Genomic DNA, 20,635 nt, shown 5'->3' on the forward strand with positions numbered 1-20,635 from the left:
GTAGGGAAAAGATGGCAGATCTCCACATCGCATACCGGTAGCTCTATCTGTGAACGGAAACACAAGGAACGTTGCCGAACCAGCATCCCTTGACTGAAGAATGTTCAGTCAGTATACCATTACCGATTGCTCCAAGGTTCGAGTTCGAAGGTAGTTCTACTTGAACCACACGATAATTTCACCTAATTGGGTGATAGAGGATTATTACAATGATGTTCTCTTGCTCAATAATGGCAATTATTAAATTTATCTCCGTATACTCAAAAAGCATTGAGATATGCTCATATAACGGGGTACATTTATTACTAAAATACCTCGGCATTTTATAATATACACGTTATTTCATCTTCTTTTGCTTGACCAGGTGATTCCTTAAGGCGATCTGCTTATCTTTGAATGATCTTTTTATCTTTCTATGTACTTTGTGTTTGACCATCTGGAAAGCTTTTTTCTTCTTTTTTTCTCGATTAGTTTTGCTACAAAGAGGATTCTGCCTTCCGTCCTTGTACCCGAATTTCTCCCTTCCCTCTTGACCTTTCTGCAATGAATAATTGTAAATATTAGATTATGTTCTATTAATTGAACGTACTTGTAGTTTCTGTGAATACACGACAGGAAACATTGGCAACAAACTCAGTATATTAAACACACCTTGATACTTTCCGTTCTGGACTGTTTGTCATGTTTTCGTTTTTTGTAAATATTTTCGATATCTGCTAATTTAACTAGCTCTCCCTTGTTGGGATCCTCTTCATGCGGTCGTTTTACTCCTCGTTTGTAATGTGTAACTTGTCGTTTAATAAGTTCTGCGTCAATTTTTTTGAAATCTTCATCTCCCAATAATCGTTCCACAGAGATTTGAGACGCCTTCGCCTTTTTATCGGCGGTTAATTCTGTTTTCTTGGCAATTTTTGCCAGACGTTTCTTCTCTGATTTCTCTTTTTTTCTGTCTAATTTTGATTTCTTAGGTGTGATCTTGACATCTCCGTCCTTGATGGGTTCAACCTTGGGATTACCATCAGGACGTTGTTCATCATTTGTGTTTTCCTCAGCTTCATCCTGATCGCCTGCATCTTCTTCTTCAGAATCATCACTCTCTGCATCTTCATCCTCGCTGTCGGTCTCTCCATCTTCATCACCTTCTTCTTCATCTATGTCCTCTTCAACTATTTCATCATCTGTCGCCCATTCTGTACCTTCTCCTTCGTCACTACTATGTTTCACATCGATCCATTCATCCTCATCCTTTACAAATAACAAAATAAAAGTTAGGTATTTGATGATTGTAAACATTTCGACAATCCTAATAAATAACTATCCACCAACCTCACTATTTTCACTGTCTATCTCAAGGGTTTCACTATGACTTTTGTCAAGCAGAACCTCTGCACCTGGCACAAATTCCTGAGCATTCACTTCACCATACTTTGTGGTGTGTAATTCAGCACTTGCCTCAGTGGGCCTCCCTCTATCTTTTTTGTGAAGTAAATCTGGCATGGTATTTCTGAATAGGGATATTAAAGAACGAGCTGCCATCATGACACTTCGTTCACGATAGTTTTTGTATTGAGTTAAATCCCTCAGCAAATCTTCATTCATGACTAATGGGCAGCGAGAACATATCTCGCGACAAGTGTTTAATCTGCAGAACATAATCGTGATATTTAGGTAAACGACAATTATTCGAAAGAATTATTATTTACATTGCACCATTGTAGATAAAAGTTTAGTAGATCATAAGGCGTAATTACCCGATAGCCATAACATCTGCCGAGTTCCGTTCCGTAACAAAATTGTTAACAAGTGTCTTCACAACTGGTTCCAACACATCAGGAGGTACTAAATCATGAGATGCTTGTGCGACAAACTGCAGGAGTTTTGTTACTTCTGTAATGAAGATTCGTAACAAAGTATTGAATGAACAAAGTATTTAGAAATAATGAAATCGATCAAGTCTGAAACGTCGCTAAGATTGTTACGAATAATGATTTGGAAATGCTGAATCCTTGAGCGTTGTAATCTTACCTCTTTGATGTGGTTGCAAAAATCTTTGCAAATATGGATAGAAGTTGAAGAGAAACAAGTTGTGTAAACCTATAAGTCTGGATACAACATCCAATGTCATTAGTTTGACTTCGAATCTGTCATTATTTTTCTCCATCTGTTTAAATAACTTTTCTGCAAATCCTTGTGGGTCATGAATCAAATGTAATGCTGAAAAATTGAACTGTGGTGCTTTGGACTTTTTCTTTTTAGATTTCTGAAACAAAATAAATTGTTCAGACTCATTACTTGTGTCTCCTGAAGAGTAAGAATTTTGGTCAGAATAAGCAAAATGAGTAGATTATATGGAATATTCACATCTTTCCAGATTATTCAGTATAAACGTACCACAAACAGTTGCTTGACTTTCTTCAATTGCTTTTCTCGCTTCTTTGACTTTTTATTAACTTTATTAGCCATCATTACTTCCTTAACGTTTGGTTCATCGTCACTGTCACTGTCGTCACTATTTTTTTCGTCCGGATCCGACCCCAAGAAAAATTTTAAGCTTGCTACCATGACTTTTGTTATTTTAGAAAAGCATCCAGTTGCAATAACATTAACGGTTTTTGCATCATTCCAAATATTCTTTTTATATAATTCAATCATTATGTCAGCAGACATTTTAGCAGCTCGCGCATTGCTATCTTTCAGCATTGTAAACATGAAATTTTGTAGTGTAGTATTGATTTTTGCATTTTTGTGCTTGGAGTTGACATTTTTTATATCAGTGATGATATGTGTTTCAAGAAATTGTCTCAAGGCTTTATCTTGGCTCCTCAATAATTGGAAAAACAAGCTCAAAAGTGCTGTTGGCTCCAGTAGTCCCTTGTTTCGTAGCAGAATAAGAGCTCTGCAAAATGTCTAAAATATTTTAAAGTAACAAATTACTTATTGCCAACTTAATTTTTTAGTATGGAAACGCCAGTATGTACACATTACCATTCGCATTGCAGCATCCAGTACAGTATTTTGAGTCTGCAGAATATCCACAAGCTCCTGAGGGAAAGTCGACAGTACATCTGAATAGCAATGCGCTACCTATAATATTGGAGAAAAATTCAAAATCAGTTGTGGAGTAGATTGTGAATTTCAGATCACATGACTCTGACACACAATAATTTTAAACTGAGTGATAGTTAATTATTTGCAATCCACTGCGTATTTATGTGTATAAATATTATTCGATTTATGCTATATTTATTTATTAAAAAAGAATACAAAAGGCACCAATGCTTAGGTAATAGATAAATTAAAACAAGTAGAATTGGAAGGTCAAATTTTCAATTTGAAAATGATGACTTCGTGACACTGAGCAAAGCACTTTGTTCTATAATCAAGATTTAAGTATTAAATAAAATCATGAAGGTAATTCTTAACACTAAATCCAACGGTTTTAGAGATGATAACAATGAAATCATAGCTTACACAACACTTATATTTGGGACCATCTAAATTATTATCACCGACCACATTTAATAATCTCAGTTGACACATGGTAGGTATTTGTGCTAATAGATTGACAGTCAGTCCTATTTTTTCATCGAGAATCGCGTAAAAAATAGCCAGCATTCTATCCAAAGTGAACGCTTTTGGGCCTAGCTGCGTCCTTAATTTGATAGGCTTTTGGCTAACAACAGATCTTTTTTTCTTTTTGCTGCTTTGTTTGACAAACAAACGTTTGTCTTCTTTAGCGGGATTGTACGAAGCTAAGTAAGCTGCAATTAGCATGTACTTTGCATAAAAGGGCAGTTCAAAGCTTAATGCTAATTTGGTCGTAGATTCAATTTCTTGGCACAATTTTGTACGTTGTTCGAAGTCATCTGTGGAAACTCTGAGATAAATGATTTCTAAATTGGCTTTCAAGATGCTTGAAATATTTCGCCATAGCGATTGTACATCATCTTTGTCAATTTTTCCACTTTCAATGGGTTCAACATACTTATCAAAATTTATTTTTGCCATGTATTTCAACTCGTTACAGTCCCTACAACACCTATAGAATACTGATAGAAACAAATTTAAATAATTCATGTAGAACTTGCTTTCATAGTTACGAGGTTGGTATAAAAATAATACTTTTAACATCTCTTCTCGAACGTATTGAGGGAAATGAATTTTAATGGGATCCAGCAAGCCAGATTTCAGGTAATACTTTTCCCAAACAATATCACTAACAAAAATGGTGCAAATATTCAAGCCAGTCAATTCTTTAAGCCTGACAAATGCTGGCAGCAAATTTATCTCTGTATCACGGAGTCTATCACATTTATCGAAAACAATTACAATAGGTCTGTTATCATTCCCCGCAATTGTCTTGAGGTACATAATGAAATTCATAATATTATCGCATTTTTGGTATACATTGAAACTTTCCGATGAATTCATTTCGTACCCAGATACATCATTCAAAATGTATTCAAAAATGTGTTTGCTCGTGTAGCATTCTATGCAATTCACAACAGATACATTATATTCAAGATAATTGAGCAGAGATTCGATAACTAGAGATTTACCAGTTGCTGTATGCCCATATATAAATATACTTTGTGGCATCTCTTCAGCTGGGTAACCGATCAGGGAATACAAGCGTCTGATAACGTATTCTCTACACACTATATTTTTTTTTAGAAATTCAAGACAGTCGTTCATTTTGTTAGTTAATACTATAAAATACACTTAGACAGTAAAAAGTGAACAGCTAGTTCCCTACATTCAAATATTTGATCAAGGATTTTATGGTTGGGAAACTCAGAACACAACACTGCCGATCCCAATACAACTTGACATAACGCTGCTCAGACCTGAAATAAAATAAGGAAATATCTAATAATATTTTCATATTGTAATGATATAATAGTGTATCAATTTGAAAAACACATTTGTCCTTCGATTGGGATAAAGAAAGTTGTGTCAAGTTACATAGGTAGAACTAAAAGGAAGGAAACATTCACGATTTTTACAATATCTAGTATCATCAAGCAAAAATATTGGCGTTGTGTTCTGCGCAACCATATCGATAAGAAGATTTCTTACTGAATTAATATATAAAATACATGACATATTAATTTGAATAACTCACCTGTGCAAGGAATATTACCAATTCATCGAGATTTTTATTGAACGTGTCGGGGGTTAGTCGGAAGACCTCCAAGGTTGATCTATAGTGTCGGTGTTGTTGCATAAACTGTAAACAATAATAATCAGAAAATTATTTGATGATGTTTGTGATTCACTAAGGCCATAGCAAATGGCCCAAAAAGTGATTTTCTCTCACCTCATCTTTATAAGACTCTGGATCACGTTTGATTAAATTTTGCAGCTGCGGAAGATTGTCTGGTAGTTGATTGTTGTGTCGTACCATTTTACTTAACAGGAGATGTTAGAAGTTCTGCAAGATCGGGTTCTAGGTTATAAATACATTCACGTTTTTGATAACACTCAGCATAGCTCAACGTAATGACACATGTAAAACATGCTAGCATTACTAGAGTATTTTCAATATGTTATCATATATTGCTTACAGAATTATCCTTTACACAGAATTCCCATAACGAAATACACTTCATCGACACGTGCACGTACGGATACAACTGCAAAAGAGACAGGCGGGAAATCGAAACCAGATTGCTCGACGTTGACGACTTGTAGATCGACTATCGAAAGCGATTACAAATTTTATGGCGCGAAAAAGAGCGGTTCATGTATCTTCAGCGTTGACTGAACATTTCTTTAGGTCTTTGGTACCAATCATCAGTCAACGCTTTGGTCGTGGAACTCAGGAGAAATTTATGCAAAAGCTGCCGCATTCTAATTTATTGCTACTTCATAAATTATCAAGAAAATAATAAATAATGATTGACAAAGTCATTTCACTATCTTCCAATGATTTTAAGCGTGATCTCAATTGCTAGTGGTCCATCATCTTTTCGGAGCAGTATATTTAGATTGTTGATTACGTTCGTCGAAGGTAGATCCTGCGTCGTTTCGGTATACTTGTGATTATAGTGAAAGTAATGCTAGGAAATGTCAGTTCTGACTATTGGGATTTTTCGAAAGCCCCCCGGTCTTATTCTTCCTGGGCCTACAAGATTTAATATGGATTTAAAAGCTTTTGATTAGATAATTTCTATGTTCACCTTCAATTACTTTTATTACAGTACAATCTATAAGTCGATGGCTGACTTTAGAAAGTTCAAATCAATATCAGAGTAAAAAGAGTTGAATTCGTTATCTGGCCCATACCTATAATCGAAAAAAGTACCGGACCCAAAGATAACAGAAAGAAAATATCGCTGTAAGGCCATTTATATCTAAATAATGCAATATTGTGTCCTACAACGCTCCATGAAAAGTAGACTCTGAATTCGAGGATACTTGATTCCCAATGAATTCTTGGAACACCTTGATAGTCTTAATTCAATGCAACGACTAAGCTTGGTGGTTTTGATGTGTCCTTGCCACCATATTTTTAAATACTGTGGTTAGACATGACCTCGGCATCCGTAAAATTTAAGGAACAGACAATAGGTATTTCCAACTTTTGCATAGCCCAAATGATCAATAATCACGACAACAAATTACCGTCAATCAGTTTTCATCACTGACGGACGAAGTTTATAATCTTCGCATCGTATTTTTTAAATATTGGATTATCATTCAATCATCAGGAAAGTAGTTGAAACCCTGACAATGATTTTATTGTTATAAAAATTAGCGTCACATTCACAGCTGAGCGGATCTTAACATTATTTTACCAAACTGTGGGTTTGTCTACTGACAATTTTTCTCATGTTTTTTTATGAACCACTACCTCAGACATAACGGATATCGAACATACCCACATTTATTCATAAAACGATTCGGGAATTACCTTTCATTTGTTTCATATATTACTTCTAATTTTTAAGAAATGGACGATACTTTCACCTGTCCAAGCTGGAAGATAGATCGAGATGATATAATGTCCGGTCACTGTCCCCCAACTCTTATGTCGACGCATGCTATGTAATATACGAAAAAGAAAATAAAAATAAATAAATAAATACTTTCACGGTATATTTACCGGTAGGTTAAATCAGTAGGCACTAGCACGTGATATTTGTTAAAGCTGGATTGCGTGCAGACGTATTTTCTATGCGTATTAACCGAATGGAGGTTTTTCATAAACAGCTGTTCAAAATATATTGCTACCAGCTTTGCATTAGAATTAAGGAAAACAGAATAAAAAAGAAAAGAAATACATTTTGGAGGAATCTACGTGACGTATACCCACGCAACGGATTTTCTTGTTGAACTTTGATATCATTAAAAAAAAGCTGCACTTTGTTGTAAGTGGTATTAGTGCGGCTCTAGGCACACATGCATGGGCTATTTTCTTTCAGACAATATGGTAACATTTTGTGAAGAGTGAATTGGTTTTTTCCACTCTTTTTCTGAACTCCGAAGGTAGAAACTCATTTGCCATACAATTATTAGAATATTGTTTCAGATTTATGAAAACTTTACCATTTCATTTCGGATAACAAATGAAACAAAATTTGTTTGAGCTTATTGAATTTGCTACAAGGTCTAGAAAAATTTAAACGAAATCTAGTGAAAAATGAGGACGGATTAAAACCTGGTCTAGTTGACGTAGAATACCACATCTATTCATTTACTATATTAGAAACATGCCTTTTTGAACAGATGTCCATAGTAGTCTCTAACCGGTTATTTTCTATGCAATAACAGTACCCGAGTTTCAGCTTTTCCTACAATGAAGAGCGTAAGAAAGTTACGCTGGGCTTGAAAATGAAATAATATAATTACAGAGAAAATTTATTGTGTAACAACTGGAATGCGACGCCGTAAAGACGTTTTTATACATACAAGATAGTCATATACTATCTTGCCGAGTAAACTGTAAAAGGCAGAGTTTAGTCGTTATTCATTTCAGCTAGAGAAATTGGGTATTTATTTATTGCCACACTCGCTCAAGCTCGGTCGATTCTCTGCGCTGCACACTTTTACCATATTTCGTTTAAAACTTTGCACACTTCTATCATACAATACACATTAGTTTGTTGAATCTGTACATATACGGTTTTGACACATGAACTTTGTGTGTGCACATTCTTGGATGAGTAAATACTTTTGTATATTTTACGGCAAACAGTGCTAAATTTGATGGAGAATTAGCAAAATTTCTATACTACAGCCAATAACTTCCATAGAATTTTGGTGGGTACAAAATGAGGGAATAAAATGTAAAAGTGATATACTGTAACTCCGTAGACTTTTGGCTCAAATGAATTCCATTAATTTGCATCATAAAAAATGAACTTCAAACCCTGCGGGAATGCATGCGAATTATGATACAAAAGATCGTGATTTCTTTTGTGGTAGGAAAATAGAGGATTCATAAGTTCTTTGAAGTAGAGTGACAAAATAAATAAATTTTGAAAAAAATACCCGCTGAAATGAATTGATGTGAATTTAAACGAAAGAGAGCTATACATATGATCATTATTTTAATGCAGACATTAATATAAGTGTTGAATAAATACGGTATAATCTTTCAAATCTATTATGTCTATTTATTCTAGAATTGCAAGCCTTCCTCCCGAATGTCTGTTTCCAATTGATAAATATATTTGCAGTCTCACGCGGATAAACCTTGACACTTTTTCGTTAATTTAAATTTCGAGATTTTGGTATGTGGCACCGTATAGTTTGCCTATTCTCTCGCCATGAAAATTTGAAAAACAGAGTTGTTCTGTTCCACGGAGGGACATGGTAGGGACTGAATCACAGAAACGTTAAACCGCAAACGAGGATCTATAAAAGTTTTGAGTTATAAGTTCTCAGCCACTTCCCATTGGGATTACGCAAATATAAACGTATGCGCCCCAAGTGAGGACCGGTGTTGGCCCCACCAGATTCTCGTTGCTGTTTTCTCTTGGATTCTGCAAAGGATAATTCTATTCCGTACGGCACAGTCCTTTCTTAGTCGCCCGGCATCTTAGGCGTCATTTATCTTTTTTTTTACCCGTCTTGTTCTCTACTATTTCTACCGAGACTTTTCGAAAAGTAGTTATTGTATCGACTGCAGTTAGAAAACAACGTTCGGTACCTATAGTCGTTCTGTGATACAATTTTTGGTGCTAGCAAATAACCGCACGTCATTCGGAATTTTGGATAACATACACGAGATTTGGCTGCTGAAAATTAGAAGATTTAATTTTCTCAGCCGGGTGCCGACGATGTAAACTTCTAAGAATCAAACTCCGAATCTTTGCAAAAAATATTGTTAATTCTTTGGCTGGTTTGTTTGTTTTTGAACACAGACAATAAACATAAACGCATAAGTCACGATTATAAGCTATGGGGCCGTTAAGAATTTGCTGCAACGCATTTTTACTCGCGTTTATATCTGTGACATACGTCCAAGGAGGAGAATCTACATCGGAAACAATTGAGAGAACACTTCCGGCTTATGCACTCGCATTGAGGGGCAGTTTATTAAATTCCAGCTTGTGCCACACAGAATTGGAAACTTTCAGAAGAGGTGTCGATCACCGCAAGCTATGGGCGCTCAAAAGTTAGTAATAATTATTATTATTCAATCAATATAAATTCGCTTTGATTAATCATTGAGCTGCATACTTATTGCTGTCACAAGGATGTCACCTAATCGAACTATTAGCGCTGATAGATCATCGTTGACGAGTTTAAGCAATTCAAAATATCATGTGAAAAAATTAAACCGCATATGATTTATTTGGAATCGTATAAGTCATCGTGTATATCGGAAGATGTGATCATTCGCGTTTGTTGATCGTATTGAATGAAAGTGAAATGACAAACACTTCGTTGAGGCTCAATGGGAGAGGGGTGTCTGCAGGATTACATAAAGTATAAGGAACTGGATGTAATATAATGAATCGGAAATGTCATCATCGCGTCAGGCAACTACCGCTTGAATTGCCTATGTATATCGATATACTTGAACATCGGTGAGTTCCTATAATAAACATTCGGCTTCGATATCATTAGTTAAAACAGATCGGCTTTCACGACTCCCGTGGTAGTTACGCAAGGAACTTGTTCCGCGTTGTAAATACATACGTATCTTTACTATAAGCAAAAGTGCTACCATAGGTGTGAGTTTGTCGTATTTTGGTTTTTATGTGCATGCCGAAACAGCATGCATAGTATAGTACCCTATCTATTCTCAATAGTATGGGTATATCACGTAGGGAATTAATAGAAGTAATTGCATAGTCGATGTCATTCCACCTATACTGTAGCGTAATAATTGACACTCGTATACGTAATGACTGGATTAACAGTTTCAAGTTATTATCAATCGCACATCATTTCAAGATTCCATTCAACGTCTGCAGTATTGTAAACGTGTACGGGGCGGCCCGAGAAATGGCCACTCTTGAAATGGAAACCAAAGTTGAACTTTTCGATGAATTCTAATAAAGGGATGAAGCAGTTGGTTAGTTTTACAAATAGAATATTCAAAAAAAGTGGTATAGAAAAATTCACTGCTAAGATGACGACAAGCGATGACGAAGGATATTGAATTTATGAATAATACTTCAAATTTTCATCCAATTCTGCAGATTAAAATATTATTCAAAGCGGCAAAATTAAATAAGAGAAAGAAATTGTTAAATTAAAACGAACAAATTTGACCAATGAATTATGAATGCCTACAGTGCTTGATTCGAGTGGCGAGGCGAAACCGGGCTTCATTTATGGAAATAATTATTGGTTGGGGAGCAGAAGTCAATGCGATGATACCTCGAATATAAGTCCTTTGATCCTGATCGATGCTGAAATAAAAAATAACAGTAAATATCGAAATCCTGAAGAAGAATTTCCACCGTTCGGACTACATTATTTTGTCACACATTTTCGTCACAATAGTACTCTTCAGTATCACGTCCGATTGCCGAATGAGGTGGGTAAATCATTCTTGAATTATATTCCACCCTCATCTTCATACACTGCTACCATAGATGCTGCTACGAATAATAAATGATGAATGCGCTAGAGTTCCTGATACATTTATTTTAGGATTTAATAACGCTGGGATTATGCCTTCCTGCATCCTGTTCATCGGAAGAGTTGAGCATGATTTTGGAAAGATTGTTCGAAAACAGAACGCTTCTTGCAGGAAATCTGTACTCTGCTGACTTTAAGTTATTGGAAGTCAGAGATCTGAAGGACGACCATAAGTGGCTTTTGGATGGCAACTTGATTTTAGTCGGGTGGGTTTTCTACTTCTTTTGATTTTTAATTATTCACGAGTGGTTTTCTCAGCTCACGGGGTAAAAATTACTTGACCTTCAATATTAATTTACTGTTTCTATAGCACTCTTCTAGTCCTGACGATCGTTGCTGTGACTGTAGGAACAATTTACGACGTTACTGTCCACCAGAAACAGATACGGGCGAGAAAAATATCAACAGAAAACAATAATGAATATAGCAACTGTAAGTTGCATCATTTCCATGTGCGTCAATTTAGAGGTAAAACATTTACTTGACGTCCGTAATAATATGCGTGTATTTCAGATGAAAAGAAGACTGCTGATACCACAGAGTCAGCGATTCAAGTTCTTCCAGAATTTCGACAAAGTCAATTTGCCAAAATGATGCTATGTTTTTCATGTTACACAAACATAAAAATTATTCTAGACACGAAGTTGGGCTCTGAGGCGATACCTGCTATTCATGGCATCAGATTTTTGGGAATGATGTGGATCATAATGATACACACAGTCTTTTACATGGCAGATTACGCGGGTGAGTAATTTTTACAAGATTTAGTTATTAATTATTTGCATAGGGTATCATTTCTGACGTACATATTCTTGTATACCTATATTGAGTTCGTATCTATATACGTACGAATCTACAAATTGCAGATAATAAACCTTGGTCCTGGAGAATGGCTGAAGGTTTTGCAGTCCAAGTAATAAGTAACTCGACTTTGTCGGTTGACACTTTTTTTTTCTTAAGTGGATTTTTAGTCTCCTACTTGTATTTGCACGGAAAAAAAGACAAGAAAGAAGATAACAAGATGGTTAATTACAAAGCCAAACTAAACGAGTTTGCTCTGACTATTCTGAGAAGGTTCATTAGGCAAGTATTATTCGTACGTCATTTTGCGCTGAATGGGAAGGAAAAAAAAGGATTTCGTCGCCAGCACAAGTGGCAACTGAGAAAAAGAATTTTTTGTTGTCGTTCAAATCAATTCATTCACTTGTTTTTATTCGACTCCTCTGAGTTTTTGTTCTTTTTTATTTGGCGTGGGAAAGACAAATCTAATTAGCATGTTCTAATAATCGTTTCAGGTTGACTCCTGCGTATATGATGGTTGTTGGCTTACTGCAAATAAATGCCGGGTGGTATGGAAAAACCTCTCAATTTTACATGACGGAAAGACCGCAGGATATATGTGCAAAATATTGGTGGCGGAATTTCCTTTATATCAACAATCTCTTCGGAAGAGAAACAATGGTACTTGTTCAACCTTTTGCAAAAGAATCTTTACGTACATTTTATTTTATTTGTTCTTTTTATTTGTTCATTTTATTCGTTACATATTATCATTTGTTCAAGGTTCACACATCAAGCACTATTGAATCAATAATCATTTTTTGAACTGTTATTTTGTAGTGCATGACGTGGAGCTGGTACTTATCGAACGATATGCAATTTTTCGTCATCGCAACATTTGTGTTAATTTTGTCATCGGTGTAAGTAGTTTATCATCTTTATTAAATAATATTGGATAGTCATCATGTATCATGAATTGATTTTGATTTCTTTACGGCGGATTGTCAAAAGCCTTTCGTTGTATCTCAAATATCTTCAATTTATGGTAATCCTAGAGTCTATTAACTACAATCACTAGAAGATTTAAAATAACTACTTTCGTTTGAAAATGATTATTTAAATAATTTAAATTTTAGATTTTTCTATACCGCAGCTGGAATATTGACGTTCCTTCTAATTGCCTCCACAGTGTTAACCGGATACGTATCGTACATTTACGAATATGTACCGACGTGAGTATATAATTGCATTCACCATGTGTTAAATAAATTCTATTGTCCACGTTTAACCGACAGAATTTATCTTGTCTCCTTTGTTGTCGTAAAAAAACTATTTCCGTTAGTTTATCAAATATATAATTATTAACATGGGATCTTAGACCAACTCACTTCAGATTTGGTAATTTTTTAGTTATACCATAATTTGCATGAATTTATAATATTACATTCACATTCATACTGTACAAGCTAACTAATTGTAAGGTCAACCCGAAGTTCTATTTCTCGGCAACGCATAGTTAATTCAAAAATTCCTAGACAATCCGTTTTGTTATCTCAGAATGGATGCACAGTATAACATGTTACACATCCTTTACGACCCGCCGTGGACAAGAATCGGACCTTATATTATCGGAGTCGCAACAGCGTATATATTGTTGAGATTGAACCACAAATTGGATTTGAAAAGGGTGAGTGTTAATAAGATATCGTGTACTCAAATCTTGGAAAGTAGTTAGTTCGGATATGGATAAAAAAAGTTGAAAATTAACAGAGAACCATCATCCTGGGCTGGTGCCTTGGCAGTTCGTGCAATTTGATTGTTCTCTTTGGTTTGTGGGAGAGACACATCTCAGTCATTTCGTCAGCGTTTTATGTCGCCTTGAGTAGAACGGTGTGGGCAGTCGGACTTTCGTGGCTTTTAATTGCGTGCAGCACACAACATGGAGGTATTTATATTGTAATGAATATTGAATGATTTTTGGCGGAGTGACTTCTAAATTTAAATTTCAGGAATTGTAAATAAGATTCTTTCCTATCGAGGATTTGTACCACTAAGCCGGCTAACTTATTGTGCCTATCTTCTGAACCCTTTTATCATCAATTCCGTGTACCTTCATTCCGAGACGTCGGTGCATGTAGATTTTCTACCAAACGTAAGTAAATAATCTACGAGTATGGTCGAATAGATAAATGTTGAATAACTTGTATTTTTAAGGCTTCGCTGTTTCTTGGAAATTTCGCCATAACGTATTTCTGTGCTTTTGTCTTGTCGTTGCTGTTTGAAACGCCTAATGTACTATTGATGAGAATGCTGATCGCATCCAGGGAAAGAAGAGAGAAGATTGAAAGATGAGAAGACGAAAAAGATGAAAAAAACGAAAAAGATGAGAAGATTGTTGCCCTCGTTTTTTATGTACATTATGTGTAACTCATGTTCAAGTATTAGTATTTGTATAAGCGTCTATGATTTTTTACTCTCATGACGAATTGAATTAAGAACAATATGGAATATAAATAAACATTACTGTGTTCAGAACCACTTGTACTGATCGAGGTTTTCTGTAGGATCTAGTAGACTAGGGCTCAACATTATCACTTCCGGTTTGTTTCAAAGCATGATTGAATGATTGAATATCGAATATACATGCACGCATATGATCAGAATTGCAAGCGACCAGATAATGCCTTGATCATACGGCAACGGAGTCTGATTGAATACACATGATTGCATATGATCAGGCCTGCTAGCAACCAGTTGGTTTCCCTGTCATACGTTATATGAGTAGGATTGAATACTCAGGATTAAATGCATGCACATGATGAGGCATATGATGTCTTGAAACACCTCTTCGCCTATCCTGTTCTCCTGATATCAAAATCAATTTTCGGCCAAAATTTGTCTTTGCATTTCCAGTGCCGGTATTCTAAGGCTCTGCAATATCACTTCCGGTTATTACACAGTATGATGATGAGCATGCATGCAATGATGCATAATATCCTGTACGATGTGTTATATCTATTTTGCTTGAGGAATATTAGTGGATAAGGTGTGCAGGGGTGTGATTGATAGTGATTCAACAATCGTATATTTATAGTATTTAATGATTATTGATAAATTATTGGTCAAAAATACATGTACTAACATCGTGATACTTATTATGGATTCATTATCACAAATACATTCATTCCTTTATGATTAAAATATGATCTACAACAGTGTAGACAATACTTCTATTTGAGTTACATTAGATTATTAATTTAATAGTTCTGAGAAAAAAAACGAATACAGTACGATCAAACGTAATTAATAACCTTTTTATAGCAATTATAACTACTTCGAACGTATGGTTATTGGCTTTGTCGATGTAGCGAGGATATCTTGTATTCCAGATAAGGAGTCAAACTGCTCCGTAGCCGCTCGTTTGTCTCTTGTAAAAAGAATATTGGGCAGACGTGAATATGAAAATCCGTCTAGATCGCCAGAATAATGTGCAGAGACTATAGTCTTTGGTGTTTCTACACCCAAACTTTTGTTAATATCGTCCAAAAAATATGGAAAGACTATAGTCTTTGTTGTTTTTTCACGGAAAATTTCGTCAAAATCGCCCGAAAAGTGTGCGAAGACTACTACGAAGTGGATGACGTAGATGCAACGTATCCTCGAAGAACGTATCTGTAAGAAAAGCAGTCGTATAAAACGCTCGCTACTTTCGTTATACTTTGGTTATTTTCGTGACTGTTGTTATTATTTTAGGAATTCCAATTGTGATAAGACGTTTTTATAATATAGAGAGATATTTCTAAAAGAAAGAACGATCAAATCGATACTGTTCATATCATTTATTAGCGCGCACTTTGTACAAAAGTTATAGTTCATAGTTGAATTTGTAGATCTGTCGCTATGAGTATCAGTCAAAGAAGATAGTCTATGTCGTGTGCAAGTTTGATTGATTCAGGAGAAGAGTTTAATAATCATTTACAATATTATGAGTGAGAGAAGGAATATTCTGTAGGCTGCGAATGAACAGGAGAATGTATTCTAGGAGGTGCAGGCGACGTTAACGATCTATTGGCCCGTGTCGCTTGCTCACGTCGACATTCTTCTGTTTGCTTTTCAAGCTGCTCTTTTACGACTAGAAGCTCCCGTGTGCGTTGGTATACTGGATCCTGCAAGTTACATGTTGGTCACATTAGGAAATGAACTATGATCGAACTAAATTTAAAATTTTCGAAGGGATTTATCAATATTAGCATTTGGTAACTCAGACATACCTGCTGTCTCATGCTGGGGTTCCACCGACAGTAGAGACGTTTCCATAATTTGATTTGTCTCATACTGGCGATTGGCATTAGCACCAACTGGTGCAGTGGACCAGCCCAGTAAAGTGGATTTTGGTAGAAGGATAATTGACTGTTGGTATACGACCAGAGGGATACTGTTCTTTGCTTCAATTGTTCTTGAACTCTCTCCCGATCACTGTATTCAATGGATTAGCGGATTAAAAAACAGTTGGATTAAAAGCGAAAGTTAATAAGGCGTGAAATATACATGTATATATGAATGAATAAAATATATTTACCTATTGAACAAAAAGGTACCGAATCTACAAGAGTAGAGGTGGTCTAAAATGGTGATCAGGAAGTGCTCATTGAACTGGAACGCGTTAGGAAATTGTTGACTTATCTGCCAAACGCAGTCTATGAATTGTAGAAATACTGGAGATCTATCTGCATCGCTGTGATGTTCGTCGCCGTGACCGATTCGCTAAAAAAAGAGATTTCAGGAATAGACCGAATTTCAATACATTTATCGTTGAGTTTTGACTGGATACAAATCAGGAAATTTCGGTAATAGGCTTACCTGTTGAAACTTGTGTCCAAAACTCAGCCATTCTTTTTCTATTAGAACTTGAAAACCTTTGATCGTTCTGTAGTAGGGATCTAACATAAGCATCGCCAATGCTGTCAGCTGTAACAAAGGATACAATTAATTAGAATAATAACAGTTAGACAAAATGAATCCTGGTATACTGCGGACTATATCACACCAATCACCTGTGCTGTTCTGTCCCAACCGTCAGAACAATGGACCAATACAGAAGTCTTGTGATTCTCTACTTTGTCAACGATTCGCACTGCACCAGCTAATATACATTTGATGTGCTTTAACCAGTACGTGGATTCTATACCAGATAGCCATCTAGTTTCATCAATCGTTGGAAAGCACAGTTCTGTAAAATAATATTATTTTTCATCCATCGATAACATTACACGATCACGTCTATTTATGGATGCGGACCTTTTAATTTCCTAAGACTTTCCCTCATCACATGAATGTTGTGAATATCAAGGAACACGAGTTCAGCGTTTTGGTATGCATCTTCACTTTCATATCCTCCTCCTTTTGCCTTGTTCGCAATTGCATTGGCGCTCGGTCGAGCATCCATGATGAAAAGCTTATGACTTTGTGCATTGGCGTCCATTATAAGTTGCACGTATCTCTCATCCTCACGGCTCCGTTTTCCACCAACGCCGACTAGCGGCTGGGCACAACGTGTTATTGTCGCTTGACTTTCAGGATGAATCCAAGAAAGTACGGGCAATCTACCCCGACTTCGGAACGCTGCAGCAGCCTGCAAATCTTCATCCGTCGCAGCCGCCGGTACTGCCCATACAGCTGGATAACTGTCACACAATGTGTAAGTGTCATTTATTTTTGAAATTTTCCACATGTCGTTGTTTACTCCCTGAAAGAATAAATGTGTCACAAAGAAGGGTGGATAGTGTTTTGTGACATATCTCTTAGAATCGGTGACATGGGTTTACCATTCTTTTTAGTTCTGCAATTGGTTCATATACGTTCCATCCATTCTCCGAGAATGTTTCAGAATACTCAAAAGCGAAAAGAGGTAGTTTATGTGACAGTGGAAATGAGTATTGTTGCAGTTTTTCAAAAACATTACGTCTCGAATGATTTTCTTGCTTATGTGCAAACTTCAGGTTTCTCATATCTTTGCAAAATACTTCTATTCCATAGGAATTTTCGCCTCGGCTACTTGCACCACCAACTTTTTCAATTCTACTAACAACTCCCAAAGGAACTTCGACCACATATGGTGTTTCTCGGTCTATGCTCTTGAAATACAATTTGTAGTTTGTTACACTTAGTATACCCCGGGCTGGACCAGAATATGGGCAAAGATATGTGACTTCACGTGCTTGGCCATGTACATGTTCTCCACTGAATAATGGTGGTCCTGTGTCACCACCTGACAGATTCTGTAATATTTCAGAAATATAAAAACATCTTTATATTCAAACCCTACATTATATCAAGCAAACATTTTTACAAACGTTCCTACTGCTAAGACATGAAATTTGTTATAAATCAATTGGATCCGATGAAATGTAATGTTTACTTACTAAAAAAATATTAATTAATTGGATATGATTGGAACGAAATAAACAAGGAAACCATAATTGATGCTTGTTTTCTAATTATACATCCATAATATCATCAACTAATCAATATGACACAAAGTCAACGAAAACTGTAAAACTATACTCATGCTTCCCATGGGAACATCTTAATGTTGTCCACATTGAGATAAACCTACAAAGGAACAGTTTTATACTTGTGTTCTTGAAAAAAGAAAAAATGACAAACCATAATGTATAAAATTGGAACAAATGGGTGCACTACACTCAATTATATTAAACAGCATTCAATGACACTGATTCCAATAAATTCAGCAATACCTCACTCTCTTTGTCCTGAGTTTCTTTTTTTGCTTCTAAAGCAGATACTATATTATTATCTGTTGATGTTGAGCTCGTAGAAAAGCTCTTCGAATGCGATGCCTTATCCCAACATTCCTACAGTTCGAGAAGGCATAGGTACTGTATATATTTAGGTCTACTCAAGTTGTGTAGGATAGAATCTGATCTATACCACACACGAAATTGAACTCTGCCTATTAAATATTGTGTACCATTGAGATAAATATACAATGAACAGTATCTTGAAAGCCTTACCGACTCCTGTCCAATCTTCGAGTTGAGGGAACTGCTTTTACTATCTGAATTCAGGGAATCTGAGCTGGCATTTTTGGAATAATTTTTTTCAGCGCCTAGGAGTTCAGTGCTACCTCTTTTATCCATGCTGGCAGCAAAAATAACATCCACAATCTCCAGTCCAATCCAATCAGCGACAGGCACATCAAGAGCATTCCCCAAATCTGCCAAGAATGCCAATTCATTTTGGAAGGGTGTTCAAAGAAATGGATTGTCTCATAAGGATGTATAGGAGGAAAATGATTTTTGCCTGGGGACATTGTGGGATGTTCAGGACAACTTTCAGAAGTGTCAGCTGATAGAAGAGTTATGAGGTCAAGACTTGAATTTTTGAGCTTGATTTGCACAGGATTGGTTGTTTTCTTATCTCCTACACCTGAACATCGCAAAGAACTTTCTTCTTGTTGGGAACATTTGACAGGGAGGTTTAACTTTGAATCCTTGAATATATCCATATAATCTATCATGGGATCATCTACCAATACCAAAAAATTCTAAGTTACTTTTAAGTGAAAATTATGTGTACCAGGTGTAATTGTATCAGCAATTATAGAATTATCAATATTCACATATTGATGATTTTGCTGGAACAAATTTATTGAGATGATTTCATTCATCAATTTATGGTGGATGACGTTAACTCTATACCATGAAAAGTATACTCTATTTTGTGATTATTAGTAAATTTAAGTATTCACGACCGAGATAAACATAGGAGTCATTCATTTTTTGGCGTTGGTGTTTGAGGTTAAATAGTTTGAAATAAGGTATGTGATACTCTCTCTGATGCACTAATATAGGGTACAATTTTTATTCAATTTCCTATCCAATGGTGAGACGAGCATTCACTGTAAAATCAAGCGTAATGCTTACATGAGGTATGATCAATAGGCACTCACGACTCACTAGCAGAAAAAAAAACCACACCCACGAGTAATAGGAAATAATTCATGGATTGAAACGAAAAGTACAAGTGAGCATAGTTCACAAGGCTAGATATAACAAATGCCTCGATATACGTATAACTACTAGACCTCAAAAAAAATTTGATCACCGTAATGATTGCCACAATAAATCGTTCCGACAGTTCGTCGCGTTCTTCTTTCTCAAATTTAATTTTAGTTGGCTCACAAGAGCTTACAACAACGAAACCCCACCGGCCTGACAGTTCGTCTCGTGTTTGACAGGAACCGCCATATTACCGTTGATATTACCCATATTAACACTAGGTAGCGATACAAGCAAAGGCGCAAACCTAGCGCAACTTTCGAATGAATGGGGTTGTTGTCGGTACCAATCATAGACCAATGATGGTACCAATCATCAGTCAACATTGTCGGTAAGGTCGTACCGTTTCAGTCAAGCGTTGACTGAAGATTGATCGGTCGAGTCAAGCGTTGACTGAACATTGGTATCTTCAGTCAATGACTTAACGGTCGTATAGCTATCAAGGTCGTATACAATTCCTCCACTAATCAGGGGTTTGGAAATTCAGTAGTAATACAGTTCTGTATTGCATGAAGATAAAATTGTAACTCAATTTTGCCACTGACAATATTCTTAGCTAACCGGGGTGAATTCGAAAATTTATGAAATGCTTATTGATTCGATTTTTAGGAAGTAAATAGTAACATAGGAAAAGTAATAGTCTGAGGACAGTCAAGCCTGAGAAATTACCT

The 20,635-nt window shown here is 35.9% G+C and overlaps 4 protein-coding genes across 9 annotated transcripts; 1 reads left to right on the plus strand and 3 right to left on the minus strand.

Annotated features, from left to right (window-relative positions):
* Window positions 1-37: 37 nt before the first annotated feature.
* Window positions 38-5,711, minus strand: LOC105684823 (protein SDA1 homolog). Of its 4 annotated transcripts, XM_012398473.3 has the most exons (11): window positions 5,568-5,711; window positions 5,321-5,434; window positions 5,126-5,230; window positions 2,986-3,084; window positions 2,392-2,907; window positions 2,026-2,260; window positions 1,752-1,887; window positions 1,327-1,642; window positions 652-1,245; window positions 315-538; window positions 38-182 (listed from the first exon to the last, which is right to left on the minus strand). In XM_012398473.3, the coding sequence occupies exons 2-10, from the start codon at window positions 5,405-5,407 to the stop codon at window positions 338-340; spliced, it is 2,289 nt and encodes a 762-aa protein (XP_012253896.2). In that variant the 5' UTR covers window positions 5,408-5,434; window positions 5,568-5,711; the 3' UTR covers window positions 38-182; window positions 315-337. The 4 variants fall into 4 exon arrangements, with proteins under 4 accessions (XP_012253896.2, XP_012253895.2, XP_012253897.2 ...); XM_012398472.2 differs by lacking the exon at window positions 38-182 and having other exon boundaries at window positions 277-538; XM_012398474.3 differs by lacking the exon at window positions 38-182 and having other exon boundaries at window positions 277-538; window positions 5,321-5,449; window positions 5,568-5,697.
* LOC110116931 (origin recognition complex subunit 5) lies at window positions 3,215-4,750 on the minus strand. The gene has a single exon (XM_048650779.1). It carries the CDS (start codon window positions 4,693-4,695, stop codon window positions 3,394-3,396), a length of 1,302 nt encoding a protein of 433 aa, XP_048506736.1. The 5' UTR covers window positions 4,696-4,750; the 3' UTR covers window positions 3,215-3,393.
* A 3,293-nt stretch (window positions 5,712-9,004) lies between the features above and the next one.
* Window positions 9,005-14,418, plus strand: LOC105684797 (nose resistant to fluoxetine protein 6-like). The gene is made up of 13 exons (XM_012398434.3): window positions 9,005-9,625; window positions 10,755-10,999; window positions 11,116-11,309; window positions 11,414-11,535; window positions 11,617-11,847; window positions 11,970-12,186; window positions 12,399-12,564; window positions 12,724-12,803; window positions 13,020-13,115; window positions 13,441-13,570; window positions 13,654-13,828; window positions 13,893-14,035; window positions 14,098-14,418. Exons 1-13 carry the CDS (start codon window positions 9,409-9,411, stop codon window positions 14,233-14,235), a joined length of 2,154 nt encoding a protein of 717 aa, XP_012253857.2. The 5' UTR covers window positions 9,005-9,408; the 3' UTR covers window positions 14,236-14,418.
* A 548-nt stretch (window positions 14,419-14,966) lies between these two features.
* LOC105684798 (myotubularin-related protein 2) lies at window positions 14,967-20,183 on the minus strand. Of its 3 annotated transcripts, none has more exons than XM_012398436.3 (10): window positions 20,011-20,183; window positions 18,918-19,120; window positions 18,642-18,758; window positions 17,709-18,161; window positions 17,182-17,629; window positions 16,938-17,113; window positions 16,744-16,851; window positions 16,463-16,647; window positions 16,155-16,359; window positions 14,967-16,049 (listed from the first exon to the last, which is right to left on the minus strand). In XM_012398436.3, the coding sequence occupies exons 2-10, from the start codon at window positions 19,041-19,043 to the stop codon at window positions 15,867-15,869; spliced, it is 2,001 nt and encodes a 666-aa protein (XP_012253859.2). In that variant the 5' UTR covers window positions 19,044-19,120; window positions 20,011-20,183; the 3' UTR covers window positions 14,967-15,866. The 3 variants fall into 3 exon arrangements, with proteins under 3 accessions (XP_012253859.2, XP_012253858.2, XP_048506734.1); XM_012398435.3 differs by having other exon boundaries at window positions 19,830-20,183; XM_048650777.1 differs by lacking the exon at window positions 18,642-18,758 and having other exon boundaries at window positions 20,011-20,179.
* Window positions 20,184-20,635: the final 452 nt, after the last annotated feature.

This window comes from Athalia rosae, chromosome 2 (genome assembly GCF_917208135.1).
Source record: "Athalia rosae chromosome 2, iyAthRosa1.1, whole genome shotgun sequence".
Taxonomy (NCBI): domain Eukaryota; kingdom Metazoa; phylum Arthropoda; class Insecta; order Hymenoptera; family Athaliidae; genus Athalia; species Athalia rosae.